This window comes from Pleurodeles waltl, chromosome 5 (assembly GCF_031143425.1).
Source record: "Pleurodeles waltl isolate 20211129_DDA chromosome 5, aPleWal1.hap1.20221129, whole genome shotgun sequence".
Lineage (NCBI taxonomy): Eukaryota > Metazoa > Chordata > Amphibia > Caudata > Salamandridae > Pleurodeles > Pleurodeles waltl.
Window position 1 is genome coordinate 844,871,531 of NC_090444.1, and position 13,496 is coordinate 844,885,026.

General features: G+C 46.7%; 1 protein-coding gene across 1 annotated transcript in view; it reads left to right on the top strand.

Annotated features, from left to right (window-relative positions):
- The window catches only part of LOC138297324 (visual pigment-like receptor peropsin), a 1,373,961-nt gene that overhangs the window by 256,944 nt on the left and 1,103,521 nt on the right, over positions 1 to 13,496 (top strand). Inside the window, exon 2 of the mRNA XM_069236741.1 lies at positions 10,106 to 10,311. Coding sequence (XP_069092842.1) covers positions 10,106 to 10,311 — 206 coding nt within the window. The remainder of the gene's footprint in view (positions 1 to 10,105; positions 10,312 to 13,496) is intronic.

Below are 13,496 nucleotides of genomic sequence, written 5' to 3' on the forward strand. Positions count from 1 at the left end.
AGAGCTTCTTTGCACCAACCGCTGGCATTTCTTGGGCATCTGCCCATCTCCGAGCTGCTTGTGACTTTTGGACTTGGTCCCCTTGTTCCACAGGTACCTTCAGACAGGAATCCATCGTTGTTGCATTGCTGATTTGTGTTTTCCTTGCATTCTCCCTCTAACACGACTATTTTGTCCTTAGGGGAACTTTGGTGCACTTTGCACTCACTTTTCAGGGTCTTGGGGTGGGTTATTTTGCTAACTCTCACTATTTTCTAAGAGTCCCAGCGACCCTCTACAAGGTCACATAGGTTTGGGGTCCATTCGTGGTTCGCATTCCACTTCTGGAGTATATGGTTTGTGTTGCCCCTATCCCTATGTTTCCCCATTGCATCCTATTGTAACTATACATTGTTTGCACTGTTTTCTAAGACTATACTGCATATTTTTGCTATTGTGTATATATATCTTGTGTATATTTCCTATCCTCTCACTGAGGGTACACTCTAAGATACTTTGGCATATTGTCATAAAAATAAAGTACCTTTATTTTTAGTATAACTGTGTATTGTGTTTTCTTATGATATTGTGCATATGACACTAAGTGGTACTGTAGTAGCTTCACACGTCTCCTAGTTCAGCCTGAGCTGCTTTGCTAAGCTACCATTATCTATCAGCCTAAGCTGCTAGACACCCTATACACTAATAAGGGATAACTGGGCCTGGTGCAAGGTGCAAGTACCCCTTGGTACTCACTACAAGCCAGTCCAGCCTCCTACACTCACTACAAGCCAGCCCAGCCTCCTACAGGGTGGCTAAGAGTGTTGTTATCAGCGTCTGCCACTTGTTCAGGGTGGACCAGTTTCTATATGACCATAGTTACACTGGCTCCTGTGTCCCAGTAGGCCTGAACCTCAGCACCATTTATTAGGGGAAGTTGCTTGCACCTATCGATATTAAGGGGACAAGCAACCAAGGTGGCCAAATCAATTTCACCTTCAGAGACTAAAACAGCATCTGTGGTCTCCCTAACAAAACCAACCCCAACTACATTGCCAATAGTGAGCCCAGCTACACCCTTGGATTGGCTATTAATAGGTTTCCCACCACCACTGCTATTACTAAGGGCACTAGAATTTGCAGCAGGGGTTGTGGTGGTGAGAGGTTTGGTGTTTTTCTTTGGACATCTGGAATCAGTTGCCCAATGGCCTTTGACTTTACACAAATAACACCAAGGCTTTTTAGGTTGATTATTGGAAGAGGATTTGGACCCACCACCCCCAGAGGATTTTTGTGGGCCTGATGAAGACTCAGAATGTTTACTTTTGTCCCACCCTTGTCAGAAGACTTACCATCCTTCTTCTTGCCATCCTTGTCACCCCCTGTATGAACTTTTCTGTTCACCCTCGTTCTGACCCACTTGTCTGCCTTCTTTCCCAATTCTTGGGGGGAGGTCAGATCAGAGTCCACTTGGTATTGGTGCAACAAGTCAGACACACAGTTGTTCAGAATATGCTCTCTCAGAATAAGATTATACAGGCTTTCATAGTCAGATATGTTCCTGCCATGTAACCACCCTTCCAAGGCCTTCACTGAACAGTCCACAAAATCTGTCCAATCTTGAGAGGACTCTTTTCTGGTGTCTCTGAACTTAATCCTGTATTGTTCAGTGGTTAAGCCAAATCCATCCAAGAGTGCATCCTTCAATATTGTGTAGTTGGTAGCTTCACTTTCTGTAACAGTAAGAGTATCCCTACCATTTCCAGTGAAAGATAGCCACAAAATAGCAGCCCACTGCCTTTGAGGGACCAACTGTACCATACAGGCCCTCTCAAGTGCAGCAAACCACTTGTTGATGTCATCCCCCTCCTTGTAAGGGGGAACTATCTTGTGCAGATTCCTGGAATCATGCTCTATAACAGGATTACTATCAGGAATACTGCTGCTGCCACCATGGGGTCCTAACCCCAACCTCTGTCTTTCCTTCTCAATGTCTAGGGATTCCCTATCTAAGGGCAGCTGTTGCTGTTTAAGCTTCAGTCTGGTCTCTTCAACCCTCAACATTTTGAGTTCCCTTTCTAAAAAGTTATCCTCAGGGTGGGTGGGTTGGAAATGCTTTGACACAGATGACAAATGGGAAACTTCAGAAGGGGGACCTGTCCCTGTCTGTCTGGACCCTGGTAACCTGGCCTCTAGGAATAAAGGATGCCCTACTGTGATGGGAACCTCCATTACTACCAGCATTACTAGGTGTCCTACTAGGGGGTAGACCCTTGTCAGAACCCTCCCCAGCTTCCTCAGGGGATTCCTCTGAATCAGACTGGGAAGCTTCTACTAACCTCTCATTGGATGGGCCAGATTGGTTCTGGTCATCCACCATAAGCATGTTAAACAGAAACTCTTTTTTAGGGTTCTTTCCTATAACTAAACTCTATCTAAGCAGAGACTCCTTAAGCTCTCGTATTTCAAAATGTCATAAGTAGCATTGACAGTTTTGGGAGCAGAATCTACCACAGACATGATAGCAAAACAAAAAAGGTTTAGAGATAGGGAGAAGAAAGAAAAAGTTTCTGAACTTTTGAAAGTACAGAGAAAAAAAACGTTTTCTAACTTTTTGAAAACTTTTAGAAGTTTTAAGAAGCTTTTCAGAACTTTGTAAAAATTTTAAGAGTAAAAAAGCAAACTTTCTGGTTATGTGTACATACACTGAACTGTTTGGTATATGATTCTCTTATGAAAAGCACCAATGACAAAGTGGTAAGGCACTTACAAGTACTTATCCCACTGCTGCACCACCAATGTAGGAGGATGGCCTGGCTTATAGTGGGTACCTGATGGTACTTACACCTTGTGCCAGGTCCAGTTATCCCTTATTAGTAGATTAGTAGTGTTCTAGCAGCTTAGGCTGATAGATGTAGCTATAGCAGAGCAGCTTAGGCTGAACTAGGAGGCATGCAAAGCTCCTATTATACCACTTATATCATATAGGTACTATATCATAACAAAGACAATACTCACAGTTACTAAAAATAAAGGTACTTTATTTTAGTGACAATGTGCCAAAAATATCTCAGAGGATATACTCCCCTAGGTAAGTAAAATACACAAAATATACACACTAACCAAAATCAGGTAAGTAAACTGTTAGAAAAGTAGTGCAAACACTGTAGAATACAATAGGATGCAATACGAGACAATAGGCCTAGGGGCAACACAAACCATATACTAAGAAAGTGGAATGCAAATCACGAATGAACCCCTAGGCTAGTGTAGTGTGTAGAGGGTCGCTGGGAGTGTAAGAACACTCTAAGGGTGTCCAAGATACCCCACCCCAAGACCCTGGAAAGTAGGAGTACTAGAAACTAGAAACACACTAAACTCATGATAGAGGATTTTACAAAGATCACAACAGACTGCAAAGCACTGAAGATGGATTCCTGGACCCGAGTACCTGTAAAGGAAGGGGACCAAGTCCAAGAGCCATGAAAGTGTCCGGTGGGGGGGGGGGGGGGGGGGGGGGGGGGGGGGGGGGCAGGAGCCCACTAAACCCCGGATGAAGGTGCAAAATGGCTGCCTCCTGATGGAAGAAGCTGAAGATTCTGGAACAAGGAAAGGTGCTAGGAACTTCTCCTTCATACAGAAGATGTCACAGGAAGTGCTGGAGGATGCAGAGTTGTTTCTTTGGCAAAAGACCACAAAGAAGCCTTGCTAGCTGCAAGAGTCACAGATGAAGAAAAAGGGTGCTGCCTGGGCCCAGGAAGGACCAGGATGTCGCCATATGGGAGAGGAGACAGAGGGACCATCAGCAACATAGAGAGCCCATGCACAAGAAGGTAGCACCCAAAGAAGCACTTAAACACAGTTTCAAGAAGTCTGAGCAAAGTGGTCATCTCAACACTGGAAAAGAGGATCCCACGAAGCCGGAGATCAACTCAGGGAGCTGAGCATTGCAGGACAGAGTGCTGGGGACCTGGGCCTGGCTGTGCATGAAGGATTTTGTGGAAATGTGCACAGAAGCCCTTGTGGCTGCAGTTCACGCGGTGCACATGATTACAGTCTGGAGAGGGGAGGCAAGGACTTACCTCCTGGAAATTTGGACAGTTGGACCACTGTACAGTCTGGGTCACTTGGTGTAGGAGGCTGGCCTGGCTTATTGTGGCTACCTGATGGTACTTACACCTTCTGCCAGGCCCAGTTATCCCTTATTAGTAGATTAGTAGTGTTCTAGCAGCTTAGGCTGATACAGGTAGCTATAGCAGAGCAGCTTAGGCTGAACTAGGAGACATGCAACACAACTTCTATACCACTTATATCATATAGCACTATATCATAAGAAACACAATACTCAGAGTTATTGTGAGAAAGTAGCCTCTTTCTAGCCTTGTTACCCTCACTTTTGGCCTGTTTTTGAGTATATGTCAGGGTGTTTTCACTGTCTCACTGGGATCCTGCTAGCCAGGGCCCAGTGCTCATAGTGAAAACCCTATGTTGTCAGTATGTTTGTTATCTGTCACTGGGACCCTGCTAGCCAGGACCCCAGTGCTCATAAGTTTGTGGCCTATATGTATGCGTTCCCTGTGTGATGCCTAACTGTCTCACTGAGGCTCTGCTAACCAGAACCTCAGTGGTTATGCTCTCTCTGCTTTCCAAATGTGTCACTAACAGGCTAGTGACTAAATTTACCAATTCACATTGGCATACTGGTACACCCATATAATTCCCTAATATATGGTACTGAGGTACCCAGGGTATTGGGGTTCCACGAGATCCCTATGGGCTGTAGCATTTCTTTTGCCACCCATAGGGAGCTCTGACAATTCTTACACAGGCCTGCCACTGCAGCCTGCATGAAATAACGTCCACGTTATTTCACAGCCATTTACCACTGCACTTAAGTAACTTATAACTCACCTATATGTCTAACCTTCAACTGGTGAAGGTTGGGTGCAAAGTTACTTAGTGTGAGGGCACCCTGGCACTAGCCAAGGTGCCCCCACATCGTTCAGGGCAAATCCCCCAGACTTTGTGAGTGCGGGGACACCATTACACGCGTGCACTGTACATAGGTCACTACCTATGTACAGCGTCACAATGGTAACTCCGAACATGGCCATGTAACATGTCTAAGATCATGGAATTGTCCCCCCAATGCCATTCTGGCATTGGGGGGACAATTCCATGATCCCCTGGGTCTCTAGCACAGAAGCCGGGTACTGCCAAACTGACTTTTCAGGGTTTGCACTGCAGCTGCTGCCAACCCCTCGAACAGTTTCTGCCCCCCTGGGGTCCAGGCAGCCCTGATCCAGGAAGGCAGAACAAAGGATTTCCTCTGAGAGAGGGTGTTACACTCTCTCCCTTTGGAAATAGCTGTGAGGGGCTGGGGAGGGGTAGCCTCCCCCAGCCTCTGGAAATGCTTTGATGGGCACAGATGCTACCCATCTCTGCGCAAGCCAGTCTACACTGGTGTGAGAAAGTAGCCTCTTTCTAGCCTTGTCACCCCCACTTTTGGCCTGTTTGTGAGTGTATGTCAGGGTGTTTTCACTGTCTCACTGGGATCCTGCTAGCCAGGGCCATGTGCTCATAGTGAAAACCCTATGTTTTCAGTATGTTTGTTATGGGTCACTGGGACCCTGCTAGTCTGGACCCCAGTGCTCATAAGTTTGTGGCCTATATGTATGTGTTCCCTGTGTGGTGCCTAACTGTCTCACTGAGGCTCTGCTAATCAGAACCTCAGTGGTTATGCTCTCTCATTTCTTTCAAATTGTCACTGACAGGCTAGTGACCAATTTTACCAATTTACATTGGCTTACTGGAACACCCTTATAATTCCCTAGTATATGGTACTGAGGTACCCAGGGTATTGGGGTTCCAGGAGATCCCTATGGGCTGCAGCATTTCTTTTGCCACCCATAGGGAGCTCTGACAATTCTTACACAGGCCTGCCACTGCAGCCTGAGTAAAATAACATCCACGTTATTTCACAGCCATTTTACACTGCACTTAAGTAACTTATAAGTCACCTATATGTCTAACCTTTACCTGGTAAAGGTTAGGTGCAAAGTTACTTAGTGTGAGGGCACCCTGGCACTAGCCAAGGTGCCCCCACATTGTTCAGGGCCAATTCCCCGGACTTTGTGAGTGCGGGGGACACCATTACACGCGTGCACTACATATAGGTCACTACCTATATGTAGCTTCACAATGGTAACTCCAAATATGGCCATGTAACATGTCTATGATCATGGAATTGCCCCCTCTATACCATCCTGGCATAGTTGGCACAATCCCATGATCCCAGTGGTCTGTAGCACAGACCCTGGTACTGCCAAACTGCCCTTTCTGGGGTTTCACTGCAGCTGCTGCTGCTGCCAACCCCTCAGACAGGCATCTGCCCTCCTGGGGTCCAGCCAGGCCTGGCCCAGGATGGCAGAACAAAGGACTTCCTCTGAGAGAGGGTGTTACACCCTCACCCTTTGGAAAATGGTGTGAAGGCAGGGGAGGAGTAGCCTCCCCCAGCCTCTGGAAATGCTTTCTTGGGCACAGATGTGCCCAATTCTGCATAAGCCAGTCTACACCGGTTCAGGGGACCCCTTAGCTCTGCTCTGGCGCGAAACTGGACAAAGGAAAGGGGAGTGACCACTCCCCTGACCTGCACCTCCCCTGGGAGGTGTCCAGAGCTCCTCGAGTGTGCTCCAGACCTCTGCCATCTTGGAAACAGAGGTGCTGCTGGCACACTGGACTGCTCTGAGTGGCCAGTGCCACCAGGTGACGTCAGAGACTCCTTCTGATAGGCTCCTTCAGGTGTTGCTAGCCTATCCTCTCTCCTAGGTAGCCAAAACCCTCTTTTCTGGCTATTTAGGGTCTCTGTCTCTGGGGAAACTTTAGATAACGAATGCAAGAGCTCATCCGAGTTCCTCTGCATCTCTCTCTTCACCTTCTGCCAAGGAATCGACTGCTGACCGCGCTGGAAGCCTGCAAAACTGCAACATAGTAGCAAAGACGACTACTGCAACTCTGTAACGCTGATCCTGCCGCCTTCTCGACTGTTTTCCTGGTGGTGCATGCTGTGGGGGTAGTCTGCCTCCTCTCTGCACTAGAAGCTCCGAAGAAATCTCCCGAGGGTCGACGGAATCTTCCCCCTGCAACCGCAGGCACCAAAAAGCTGCATTACCGGTCCCTTGGGTCTCCTCTCAGCACGACGAGCGAGGTCCCTCAAATTCAGCAACTCTGTCTAAGTGACTCCCACAGTCCAGTGACTCTTCAGTCCAAGTTTGGTGGAGGTAAGTCCTTGCCTCACTAGACTGCATTGCTGGGAACCGCGACTTTTGCAGCTACTCCGGCCTCCGTGCACTTCCGGCGGAAATCCTTTGTGCACAGTCCAGCCTGGGTCCACGGCACTCTAACCTGCGTTGCACGACCTCCTAAGTTGTTCTCCGGCGACGTGGGACTCCTTTGTGTAACTTCGGGTGAGCACCGTTTCACGCATCCTTGTAGTGCCTGTTGCTGGCACTTCTCTGGATGCTACCTGCTGCTAAGAGAGCTCTCTGTCTTGTTCGATGTCCCCTCTACCCCCTGGTCCAATTTGCGACCTCCTGGTCCCTCCTGGGCCACAGCAGCATCCAAAAACGCTAACCGCCTGATTTGCAGCTAGCAAGGCTTGTTGGTGTTCTTTTGGCGGGAAAACACTTCTGCACGACTTTCAACGGCGAGATAGATCCCTCCACCAAAGGGGAAGTCTCTAGCCCTTTTTGTTCCTGCAGAAACCTCAGCTTCTTCTGTCAAGTAGAAGCTTCTTTGCACCCGCAGCTGGCATTTCCTGGGCATCTGCCCATCTCCCACTTGCTTGTGACTTTTGGACTTGGTCCCCTTGTTCCACAGGTACCCAAGATTGGAAATCCATTGTTGTTGCATTGTTGGTTTGTGTCTTTCCTGCATTATTCCTCTAACACGACTTCTTTGTCCTTAGGGGAACTTTAGTGCACTTTGCACTCACTTTTCAGGGTCTTGGGGAGGGTTATTTTTCTAACTCTCACTATTTTCCAATAGTCCCAGCGACCCTCTACAAGGTCACATAGGTTTGGGGTCCATTCGTGGTTCGCATTCCACTTTTGGAGTATATAGTTTGTGTTGCCCCCATCCCTATGTGTCCCCATTGCATCCTATTGTAACTATACATTGTTTGCACTGTTTTCTAAGACTATACTGCATATTTTTGCTATTGTGTATATATATCTTGTGTATATTTCCTATCCTCTCACTGAGGGTACACTCTGAGATACTTTGGCATATTGTCATAAAAATAAAGTACCTTTATTTTTAGTATAACTGTGTATTGTGTTTTCTTATGATATTGTGCATATGACACTGAGTGGTACTGTAGTAGCTTCACACGTCTCCTAGTTCAGCCTAAGCTGCTCTGCTAAGCTACCATTATCTATCAGCCTAAGCTGCTAGACACCCTATACACTAATAAGGGATAACTGGGCCTGGTGCAAGGTGCAAGTACCCCTTGGTACTCACTACAAGCCAGTCCAGCCTCCTACTGGGACTGGGCTGCCCAGACCTGAGGATGGCAGAACCCTGTCTGTGGGGTGGCAGTAGCAGTAGCTGCAGAGAAAACCCCAGAGAGCTAGTTTAGAAGTACCCGGGGTCCATAGTGGAGCCCCAGGGATGCATGGGATTGTCACCCCAATACCAGATTTGGCATGTGGGGACAATTCTAAGATCTTAGACATGTTACATGGCCACATTCGGAGTTACCATTGTGAAGCTACGTATAGGTATTGACATATATGTAGTGCTCGCATGTAATGGCGTTTCCGCACTCACATAGTCCGTGGAAATGGCACTGAACTATGTGGGGGCACCTTTGCTAGTGCAAGGGTGCCCTCACACTTAGTAACTTTGCACCTAGTCTTCAGCAAGTGAATGTTAGACATATAGGTGACTTATAAGTTACTTAAGTGCAGTGAAAACGGCAGTGAAATAACGTGTACGTTATTTCACTCAGGCTGCAGTTGCAGTCCTGTGTAAGATTTGTCTGAGCTCCCTATGGGTGGCAAAAGCAACGCTGCAGCCCATAGGGACCTCCTGGAACCCCAGTACCCTAGGTACCTCAGTACCATATACTAGGGCACTATAAGGGTGTTCCAGTGTGCCAATTAGAATTGGTAAAAATGATCACTAGCCTATAGTGACAATTTTTAAAGGCAGAGATAGCATAAGTACTGAGGTTCTGGTTAGCAGAGCCTCAGTGACACAGTTAGTCCCTACACAGGTACACAAATTCAGGCCACAAAATATGAGCACTGGGGTCCTGGCTAGCAGGATCCCAGTGGCTAGCAGGATCCCAGTGAGACAGGCAAAAGCAAACTTACATACATGTAAAAATGGGGGTAGCATGTCAGGCAAGATGGTACTTTCCTACACAAAGGAAGCCCATTTATGAGGTTGTTGGACTTATTCTCTCCTGATCTTTAGATGGCAGCACTATGTAGGTCTGACCTCTAATTTATGATTTATTTTATTTCAGGTGAACTGTGATTTTGATCTGCTATTTTATTATTTTCAATTCATTCTGAGCATCATGCTCAACGACCAATCATCTGATTCTAACCATCATTATTTGCCTTCTGTAATAATTTAAATCCTTTACTAAACGTTCATGGTTTAATTTTAATAATTTTCCCGTTTTTTATTGAAAAGCCTAATGTGCTTTACTATTTACCTTGTAATTTGCATTGAAGTTTGTTGATCAGGTCCATTCCATTTGAGAAACAACGCAATCTTTAAGTGATTAACCATACTCCTGGTACATCAGAAGCACTTTAAATTTGACATTACTAGAAAAATCATTATCATTGACATCCTGTTGAGCACTAAATTGCTTTTTCAACACATACACTGAATGACTTTATGTAGCTTTTATCTGAATACATTAATATGCAGCAGACATAAAAATGGCAGAGGAAAGAACAATAATATTTATGACATAAACAGTACCTTACTTGGCAAAAGGCCATGTGGTAATGATGCGTATCCGCATTTCTGATATTATATTGTAGGTAACCTGTAAGCATTTATATTGATTTTTTTTGTTTCAATCTGTTTATGTTTCTACCCATAGGATGGCTCTCTTGGTTTGGAAACAGCACTGTGATCTTTATTCTGTACAAACAGAGAACCTCTTTATTGCCGACTGATTATCTGACACTGAACTTGGCTGCATCAGACGCAAGTATTTCTGTTTTTGGATATTCTCGTGGAATTATTGACATTTTCAATGTTTTTAAGGATGATGGATTTCTTATTACAACAATATGGACATGTCAGGTATGGATGGAACATCAACAACTAATTTGTTTTTGAGTACCTTAATGTAGGAAAGTACCATCTTGCCTGGCATGTTACCCCCATTTTTCACTGTATATATGTTGTTTTAGTGTATGTGTCACTGGGACCCTGTCATCCAGAGCCCCAGTGCTCATAAGTGTGCCTGAATGTGTTACCTGTGTAGTGACTAACTGTCTCACTGAGGCTCTGCTAATCAGAACCTCAGTGGTTATGCTCTCTCATTTCTTTCAAATTGTCACTGACAGGCTAGTGACCAATTTTACCAATCTACATTGGCTTACTGGAACACCCTTAAAATTCCCTAGTATATGGTACTGAGGTACCCAGGGTATTGGGGTTCCAGGAGATCCCTATGGGCTGCAGCATTTCTTTTGCCACCCATAGGGAGCTCTGACAATTCTTACACAGGCCTGCCATTGCAGCCTGAGTGAAATAACGTCCACGTTATTTCACAGCCATTTTACACTGCACTTAAGTAACTTATAAGTCACCTATATGTCTAACCTTTACCTGGTAAAGGTTAGGTGCAAAGTTACTTAGTGTGAGGGCACCCTGGCACTAGCCAAGGTGCCCCCACATTGTTCAGGGCCAATTCCCCGGACTTTGTGAGTGCGGGGACACCATTACACGCGTGCACTACATATAGGTCACTACCTATATGTAGCTTCACAATGGTAACTCCGAATATGGCCATGTAACATGTCTATGATCATGGAATTGCCCCCTCTATGCCATCCTGGCATAGTTGGCACAATCCCATGATCCCAGTGGTCTGTAGCACAGACCCTGATACTGCCAAACTGCCCTTCCTGGGGTTTCACTGCAGCTGCTGCCAACCCCTCAGACAGGCAGCTGCCCTCCTGGGGTCCACCCAGGCCTGGCCCAGGATGGCAGAACAAAGGACTTCCTCTGAGAGAGGGTGTTACACCCTCTCCCTTTGGAAAATGGTGTGAAGGCAGGGGAGGAGTAGCCTCCCCCTGCCTCTGGAAATGCTTTCTTGGGCACAGATGTGCCCAATTCTGCATAAGCCAGTCTACACCGGTTCAGGGGACCCCTTAGCCCTGCTCTGGCGCAAAACTGGACAAAGGAAAGGGGAGTGACCACTCCCCTGACCTGCACCTCCCCTGGGAGGTGTCCAGAGCTCCTCCAGTGTGCTCCAGACCTCTGCCATCTTGGAAACAGAGGTGCTGCTGGCACACTGGACTGCTCTGAGATTCCCAGGAGGGCCTTTGCCACTGCAGGAGCTGTAGTGGTCCTTAGAGGAATTGCTTCAGGATATCTTGTGGCATGGTCCACTACCACCAAGATAAACCTATTGCCTGAAGCAGTAGGAGGGTCAAGGGGGCCAACTATGTCAACCCCTACCCTTTCAAAGGGAACCCCAACCACAGGCAGTGGAATAAGGGGTGCCATTGGAGTGCCACCTGTCTTGCCACTGGCTTGACAGGTTTCACAGGACTTACAAACATCTTTTGTGTCCTCAGACATTCTAGGCCAATGAAACAAGGGAACAAGCCTGTCCCAAGTTTTCATTTGCCCAAATGTCCAGCTAAGGGAATGTCGTGAGCAAGAGTTAGGAGGAACTTTCTGTACTCCTGAGGAATCACCAATCTCCTGGCAGCTCCAGGTTTTGGATCCCTTGCTTCAGTGTACAAGAGGTTGTCCTCCCAGTAAACTCTGTGAGAGTCACTGACATCCCCATTTGCTTGTTTGACAGCTTGCTGCCTTAGACCCTCTAGTGTGGGACAGGTCTGCTGTGCCACACTCAGCTCCTCCCTGGCAGGCCCCCCTTCACTCAGCAGTGTCTGCTTCCAGCTCCTCTGGTGTAGGTTCTGCACAGGGTGGAAATTCTTCTTCCTCAGAAGTAGAATCCACTGTAGAGGGAGGGATAGTAGGTAGTGCTTTACTTCTACTAGCCCTAGCTTTAGGGAGCACTTGGTCCATTCTTCCAGGATCCAAGTCACCCTGTCCTTTTTGCTTTTTGGCCTGAGCCCTGGTCAAAGCAAAAATATGCCCTGGAATGCCCAGCATTGCTGCATGAGCCTCCAACTCCACTTCTGCCCAAGCTGATGTCTCTAAATCATTCCCTAATAGACAGTCTACAGGTAAATCTGAGGCAACCACAACTTTCTTTGGGCCAGTAACCTCCCCCCCCCCCCAGTTGAGATTTACAACAGCCATGGGGTGGCTAAGGGTGTTGTTGTGAGCATCGGTTACTTGGTACTGGTGACCAAGTAGGTGTTGTTCAGGGTGGACCAGTTTCTCTATTACCATTGTAAAACTGGCACCAGTGTCCCTGTAGGCCTGAACCTCAACACCATTTATTAGGGGTAGTTGCTTGTACTTATCCATGTTAAGGGGACAAGCAACTAAGGTGGCTAAATCAATAGCCCCCTCAGAGACTAACACAGTCTCCCTAATTAGACCAACCCCAACTAAGTTACCAAAGGTGAGCCCAGCTACTCCCTTAGATTGGCTATTAGTAGGTTTGCTCCCACCACCACTGCTATTAGTAGGGACACTAGGTGTAGCAGTAGGGGTTGTAGTGGTAGGAGGCTTGGTGCTTTTCTTTGGACAACTGTGATCTGTTGTCCAATGGCCTTTTATTTTACATAAATAGCACCAGGGTTTCTTTTCTTTGTTTTGATTGGAAGAGGATTTGGGCCCACCACCCCCACCAGAGTGTTTTTCTGGGCCTGATGAAGACTCATTTTTAGATTTGTCCCCACCCTTGTCAGAAGACTTACCATCCTTCTTCTTATTGCCATCTTTGTCACCCCCTGTATGAACTTTTCTGTTCACCCTTGTTCTGACCCATTTGTCTGCCTTCTTTCCCAATTCTTGGGGAGAGGTCAGATCAGAGTCCACCGAGTACTGGTGCAACAAATCAGACACACAATTATTAAGAATATGCTCTCTCAGGATCAAGTTATACAGGCTTTCATAATAAGTAACTTTACTGCCATGTAACCACCCCTCCAAAGCCTTCACTGAATGGTCAACAAAATCATCCCAGTCTTGTGAAGACTACTTTTTGGTTTCTCTGAACTTCATCCTGTACTGTTCAGTGGTTAAGCCATAACCATCCAGGAGTGCATTCTTAAGAACTGTAAAATTATTGGCATCACTTTCTTTCACAGTAAGGAGCCTATCCCTACCCTTTC